The sequence below is a fragment of the Argentina silus genome (assembly GCF_951799395.1).
Source record: "Argentina silus genome assembly, chromosome: 4".
NCBI lineage: Eukaryota > Metazoa > Chordata > Actinopteri > Argentiniformes > Argentinidae > Argentina > Argentina silus.
In genome coordinates, this window is record NC_139658.1 from 24,111,924 (window position 1) to 24,119,423 (window position 7,500).

At 47.7% G+C, this 7,500-nt stretch overlaps 2 protein-coding genes across 2 annotated transcripts in view; one reads left to right on the forward strand and one right to left on the reverse strand.

Annotated features, from left to right (window-relative positions):
* The window catches only part of syn2b (synapsin IIb), a gene marked incomplete at both ends in the record, with an annotated part of 60,200 nt that overhangs the window by 35,425 nt on the left and 17,275 nt on the right, over positions 1–7,500 (forward strand). The window lies entirely within an intron of this gene.
* Positions 838–7,500, reverse strand: part of LOC310803815 (metalloproteinase inhibitor 4-like) — a 10,548-nt gene continuing 3,885 nt past the window's right edge. The window contains exons 2-5 of the mRNA XM_083668737.1: positions 2,948–3,045; positions 2,388–2,502; positions 1,789–1,913; positions 838–1,123 (exon numbers count right to left, since the gene is read on the reverse strand). Coding sequence (XP_083524863.1) covers positions 926–1,123; positions 1,789–1,913; positions 2,388–2,502; positions 2,948–3,045 — 536 coding nt within the window. The 3' untranslated portion in view covers positions 838–925. The remainder of the gene's footprint in view (positions 1,124–1,788; positions 1,914–2,387; positions 2,503–2,947; positions 3,046–7,500) is intronic.

Here is a 7,500-nt window from a genome sequence, read left to right on the forward strand (position 1 = left end):
TTCTGAAAATTTTGAAAGATCTTTTTTTCACCTGTTTCATTACAACAGTCAATCAGGAAATACACCTATGAAGTTTAGACGACACAGGGATAAACTGTAAGGAAACATCCGCAAGCCAATGTGTGGATGGCTTGTTTGTCAGGGTGGCTATTAGGAGAAATACGGTAATGCAGACAACGATGATGTCATTCTCAAACTCTCCCCTCCTGTGTGAGGGTTGTCTGGAGAGACTTCCTGAACTCTGGTTAGCTTCTCATATTCATACATTCATGGTGGCGAGACAGACAGACCACAAGATGGGGCAGTGAGCCACAGGACTCTGCAGAGGGGGGCCTCTTACTCTGGTACTGGGCGGTGGATGGAGGGGTGTGTGTGTTGAGAAGAGCCAGAGAAACACAGACAAGACGTGTGTGTGTGTGTGTGTGTGTGTGTGTGTGTGTGTGTGTGTGTGTGTGTGTGTGTGTGTGCGTGCATGCATGTGTGTGAGCGTGTGTGTGTGTGTGTGTCTCCGTGTGTGTGTGTGTGTGTGTGTGTCTCCGTGTGTGTGTGCGTGCATGCGTGTGTGTGAGCGTGAGTGCGCGTGTGTGTGTGTGTGTGTGACACCTCCTGCCACGGGCGGGGTTGGACTCCTATCTAAGGACGTTGGAATGAAATCCCAGTCTGGGATGCTGGAGAGGTCGGACGTGGAGTCCCGCCCTCCTTCCATGTCTGTGTGATCTGATTGGGAGAGACAAGAGGCACAAGAGAGAGGGGAAACAGAGGAAACAGAGGAGAGGAGGAGGGGGGGGGGGGGGGGGGGTAAAGCAGGACAGGACTAGGGCTGCCTGGGGGTCCCATCCCACCACCTGGGTGATAATGTCCTCTAGCAGCAGCAGCTCTGCCACTAGACGGGGCACCGGGGGGGGTGGGGGGGTGCGGGGGGGCTTCAGGGGTCAGACATGTCCATGAAGTCCTTCTCCGGGGGCGGGCCTCCGCGGTACCAGCTACAGGAGCCGTCGGATCGTTTGATGCAGGCGTACTGGCGGGCCTGCTCGCCACTCAGACTGTTATCCAGCAGCCAGTCCGTCCACAGACACTCGTTGTCTGTGGTGGTGGCGCAGGGCACTGTGTAGCACGTAGCGATCTGAGGGGGGCACGGGGGAGGGGTTACAACCTGTCACAACCATGTTCATACACGGTCGTCTGTGACAACCACACCAGTGTCAGTCATGGAAGTTGTATATAAGTTATGAGTCTAAGCTTATAACAGGCCTAAAGTAGGTCTAAAATCGTGTCTGTTGTCTGTGATGTGCATAGCTGTGTTGCTGTCGTTGATGTTGTTGTTAATTCTGCAGATACGTGATTGCCACGTGCCTGTAACTGACGCACGTTCTAAATCAGCTAGTGATGATGTCATTAGAAGATAAAGATTATTCACCAACTGCCAAAGAATTCTGGAACACTCACAACCGAGAGTGCCAAGTGTGGTGTTTACCGAGCAACAATACTTTGATTGGCAACATCATTATTTATGCATTTTTGTGAATAAAGTCACACTTGGCACTCTAGAATGTTGACAATTTGGCTCAACTTTATTCACCCTCGGCACTAAATGAGTTAAGATAACAAGTTTTAGAGAGAGAGAGAGATAAGAGAGAGAGAGAGAGAGAGAGAGAAATGAGAGAAATGAGAGAGAGAGAGAGAGAGAAATGAGAGAGAGAGAGAGAGAGAGAGAGAGAGAGAGAGAAATGAGAGAGAGAGAGAGAGAGAGAGAGAGAGAGAGAGAGAGAGAGAAATGAGAGAACTTACTTTGCACTCACAGCCCATCTGGTACCGGTAGTTGAGGTTCTTCTTCTGCGACATGGACAGGTTGTCCCAGGGTTCCACCAGGTCACACAGACCAATAGAAACCCTGCCATCGCTCCACATGCTTCCTGGATGGATGACATCACATGCAAGCTGTCAGTCACCACATACTGCAGACACTCCCTGACCCGCTGTGCTGTAGTAGCAAACCAGGGTCCATGGTCCAAATAGTGTTGGAAATACCTCCAAAATACATCAGGCGATTTGGTTTGATTTAGCTTGGCTGGTCGCAATGGGATTGTCTCTAAAGTTCAGATCAGGAGAGGCTGGTGGAGGCAGAAATCGGAGGACGGGCGCATTGTAATGCATGGAACGGAATGAGGAACGGTATGAAACAAACACACCCATTCCTTATCCCGTTCCATGCGTTACAGTGAGCCCATCCTCCGATTTCTACCTCCACCACCTGGTGCAAATCCTGCCACGGTTCTCAGAACGGACCTAACATGTTTGAAAGTATTTCAAATACTATTTTGACTCTGGTCTGTTCAGTTGTAGGCCATTTGCTCAGAACAGGATTATTGACGTGGAGTGTAGCTCACCTGACAGTAGGTACTGAACCTTGTTGTTGGAGTCCAGCTTGACCCCACACAGGGAGGAGAATACAGGGGTGTAGACGTACTGGATGTCCTTGGCTTTCTCAAAGCCCTTAAACATCTACAGAGAGAGAGACGGAGCTGTTAGTCTCAGATAGAATGGAGCTTATATCCCCCAAAGATCTCAGAGCAGATATCCACCCACAGCTTGTACCTGTCAGGGAGGACACAGGTCAACGTCGGTGGTGATACATCTCATTCACTACAGTAGGTGGCTTTCACCAAGGCACTCATGGTGACCTGGCAGCGTTCGACAAGACCCAAGGACCAGGGGAGGCTGGTGGAGGTAGAAATCGGAGGACAGGCTCTTTGTAATGCATGGAATGGAATGAGGAATGTTACCAAAAACATAACGAGCCCATGGGTGTTTGATACCGTTCCTCATTCCATTCCATGCATTACAAAGAGCCCGTCCTCCGATTTCTACCTCCACCAGCCTCCCCTGATCCACCATCCGGCACCATACAGTATGATGCTCATTTCCTGTGTCTCACGTCCTGTCTCACCTTGATCAGTTTGATTTCATACTGGATCATCTTCATGTAGGGTGAAGAGCTGTTGCTAGGAGACACTATCTTCTCCCCAGAGATCTTTGCTCTGATCACTGAAAATGAAATATCAGTTTGGATTAGAATGATGTTCTAAATGTACGTTCTAAACCAGCTGAACATAAGCTGGCACAAATGATACATAAGAATGCAGGCAAATATTGATTTATTCTGTGCAAACAAACTGCCTGCATGTGTACCACCTACTTAACAGTGTGACTACAACTTTTCCTGTAAATGTGTTTTTTGGTCCATTAGAGCTTTCCCACACGTTCACACACACACACACACACACACACGCACACACACACACACACACACGCACAGGCACACACACACACACACGCACGCACGCACGCACACACACACACACACACACACACACACACACACACACAGTTTGCGCTGAAACCCGTCTGGCAGGCATGGCACCAGGGAGTGTTTGATATGCAGGAGCTGTCCTTGGTCATACAAACAGGGTTAGCTCTGTTCCTGACCTCATCTGAGTCACTTCATCTGAGACACATTCCTCTAGAGAATACTGTCCTGTGGTTGGACAGAGAGACCAATACTGTCCTGTGATTGGACAGAGAGACCAATACTGTCCTGTGATTGGACAGAGAGACCAATGCTGTCCTGTGATTGGACAGGACGATCAATACTGCCCTGTGATTGGAGCCCTGGCCACACAGAGAGACCAATATCATCCACAGTTAATGAGTCTGGAATTATTCCTCTTCTGGGGTAGACATCAAAACCCTCGCGGAATTACAAGTACCTGGCTCCACGCTCTGACAAAACACCACAGAAGCAGCCTTGCTGCTCTATGAATGGAATCACTAGCATAACATGAAACTGCTGAATCCCTGAACCCCTCCCCAAAATAGAAACCTAGCAAAATACAAACATGTTATTTTAGCGAAGTATTGACATTATCAGTGTGCAGTAGTCTTCTACATGTGTTTCTGAAAGAGTTTGAGAGAGTCTGAGAGAGTTTGAGAGAGTTTGAGAGTCTGAGAGAGTTTGAGAGAGTTTGAGAGTCTGAGAGAGTTTGAGAGAATCTGAGAGAGTCTGAGAGAGTTTGAGAGAGTCTGAGAGAGTCTGAAAGAGTCTGAGAGAGTCTGAGAGAGTTTGAGAGTCTGAGAGAGTCTGAGAGAGTTTGAGAGAATCTGAGAGAGTTTGAGAGAGTTTGAGAGAGTCTGAGAGAGTTTGAGAGAGTTTGAGAGTCTGAGAGAGTCTGAAAGAGTCTGAGAGAGTCTGAGAGAGTTTGAGAGAGTTTGAGAGAGTTTGAGAGTCTGAGAGAGTCTGAGAGAGTTTGAGAGAATCTGAGAGAGTTTGAGAGAGTTTGAGAGAGTCTGAGAGAGTTTGAGAGAGTTTGAGAGAGTTTGAGAGTCTGAAAGAGTTTGAGAGAGTCTGAGAGAGTTTGAGAGAGTTTGAGAGTCTGAGAGAGTTTGAGAGAGTTTGAGAGAGTCTGAGAGAGTCTGAGAGAGTTTGAGAGAGTTTGAGAGAGTCTGAGAGAGTCTGAGAGAGTTTGAGAGAGTTTGAGAGTCTGAGAGAGTTTGAGAGAATCTGAGAGAGTCTGAGAGAGTTTGAGAGAGTCTGAGAGAGTCTGAAAGAGTCTGAGAGAGTCTGAGAGAGTTTGAGAGAGTTTGAGAGAGTTTGAGAGAGTTTGAGAGAGTCTGAGAGAGTCTGAGAGAGTCTGAGAGAGTTTGAGAGAATCTGAGAGAATCTAAACAGTCTACTGAAGGACTGGGCACATTCAGGCTCCCCCGTGGCTCTCTGTTATTCCTGCTACAGCCAACACCTAGAGAAATGTGCACTGCTGTGCTGAATCCAATGACATTACAGTGAACCCTGGTTACATCAGAGCTTTTAACGAACCTTGCCTGTGATTGGACTGGAACACTGTAGGCTGGTGGAGGTAGACATCGGTGGACGGGCTCATTGTAATGCGTGGAACGGAATGAGGAACGGTATCAAGCACACATGTTTGATACCATTCCTCATTCCGTTCCACGCATTACAATGAGCCCATCCTCCGATTTCTACCTCCACCAGCCTCCCCTGGGGTAGAGGTACAGCCCAGTGTTACTGAAGGGAGAGGAGGAGAGGCTGCCTGCTAAGATCTTGCCTCAGGAATGTTCCTACAATTACAAACACATATCTTTCATTCCTTCATTGTTCCCTATGAGGGCTCAGAATGCTCAGCCAGCTGTACCGACTTCCCCCTGTGAGTGTGTGTATGTATGTACGTGTGTGCATACGTGTGTGTGTGTGTGTGTGTGTGTGTGTGTGTGTGTGTGTGTGTGTGTGTGTGTGTGTGTATGTGTGCGTGCCCATGCATGTTTTAGTGTGTAGGCATGTGCATTTGTGTGTGTGTGTGTGTGTATGTTTATGTGTGTGTGTATGTGTGTGTGTGTGTGTGTGTGTGTGTGTGTGTGTGTATGTGTGTGTGTATGTGTATGTGTATGTGTGTGTGTGTGTGTGTATGTGTGTGTGTGTGTGTGTGTGTGTGTGTGTGTGTGTGTGTGTGTGTGGAGGGGGGGGGGGAGTGTGTGTGTGTGTGTGTGTGTGTGTGTGTGTGTGTGTGTGTGTGTGTGTGTGTGTGTGTGTGTGTGTCATGGGATGTTCCCAGCCACCACAACCCCCAGTCCCCCCCAGCAGACACAGCTAAGCAAACCGTTCATTCCATAACAAAGTGGAGAGGAGAGCTGCATGGTTTTCACTCAAGGGTTGGTTTGGCCATGTTCATAAAACACATTCAGAGTTGGTTTGGCCATGTTCATAAAACACATTCAGAGTTGGTTTGGCCATGTTCATAAAACTCACATTCAGAGTTGGTTTGGCCATGTTCATAGAACTCCCATTCAGGGTTGGTTTGGCTGTGTTCATAGAACTCCCATTCAGGGTTGGTTTGGCCGTGTTCATAGAACTCCCATTCAGGGTTGGTTTGCCTATGTTCATAGAACTCCCATTCAGGGTTGGTTTGCCCATGTTTATAAAACAAACACTCAGACCAGGAGGCAGAAACAGTGATATCTATCAGTATGCCCGCTCCAGACCTCCATATTCTGTGGACAACTTCTATGATCAGCTTAGCTGACATTGTTTAATTATGTATTCATAAACTGTACATGTTGGCTAAGTGCATACAGTTCAGTTCAGATCAGGGGAGGCTGGTGGAGGTAGAAATGGGAGGACTGGCTCATTGTAATGCATGGAATGGAATGAGGAATGGTATCAGACGTGTGTGTCAAACATGTGTGTTTGATACCATTCCTCATTCCATTCCATGCATTACAATGAGCCCGTCCTACGATTTCTACCTCCACCAGCCTCCGCTGCTCAACACAGAGTCTGGATTGGCAGCACCCTCACCCGTCTCCTGTGGAGCCCGAGGGAGACAGCTCTAATCGACCCAGGTCAGACGCAGGTCACTGTAGTTACACTAGCATCAGTATAAACACATCCACAGGCCAAGACAGCCTCTCTGTGGAATCGCTAGGCCACTGCTTCATCAAGAACGACGTGGCAACAATAACCTGAGTCGCTTCCCAGACGAAAGTCATTATGTCCCGACCATAATGTCAATAATAATAATGTCAATAATAATAATGTCAATAACAATAATGTAAATAACAATCATGAGCGTTCGCAAAACACAGACTCCAAACGCATCGACGTGAGTTGTGAAATCACATAACAGTAATCATATGCAGTAACAACACATTAATCTGTTTTTGTTTGTGTCTAAATACGTGTTTGCTTCCCCTTGGCCCTGATGTGTTCTGAAGTGACGAAGTCACAGGGAGGACAAGGTAGACATTAGATGGTATTTTTATCATGTTACGTAAACACTGTGAACCGAAGCTTCTGCTCTGCTCTCCCCCACTAATCCTGTGTCAGGCCTATCGCAGCCTGAACACACGTGAGACAAGCCAAGCTCCTCCAATATTTGAACAGCACAGTTCAGTTTGGTTTTAAAGAGACATTACACTCCAACGTAAAAAAATAAAAATAAATCGGACAACTTGCAGAGTGTATTTTGACAGCACGGCAGTGGAGGGAAACCTTTTTAACTGTAACACTCCGGAGGAAGAAGCTGTTGTTTACTTTGCCTCTTGTCTTGGGGAAAGTCAGGTCACAGGGTGAGACGACTCTAATCCGCCTGCTACCTCTCCTACTCACACACCCAGTACAGCAGCGGAGGCTGGCGGAGGTAGTAATCGGAGGACGGGCTCATTGTAATGCACGGAACGGAATGAGGACTGGTATCAAACATTCCTCATTCCACTCCATGCATTACAACGTGTTTCATACCATTCCTAATTCCGTACCACGCATTAAATGAGCCCCGTCCCTCGGTTTCTACCTCCACCAGCCTCCCCTGACACAGTACTCAGTGGATGTCGACTCCTCCCGTAGTGTCCAGGGGGGTAGTAGATAGTAATAGTTACCCCACAGAGAGCTGAAGCAGAAACCACAGAGGAACCAAACCGTTTCGCTAAGAA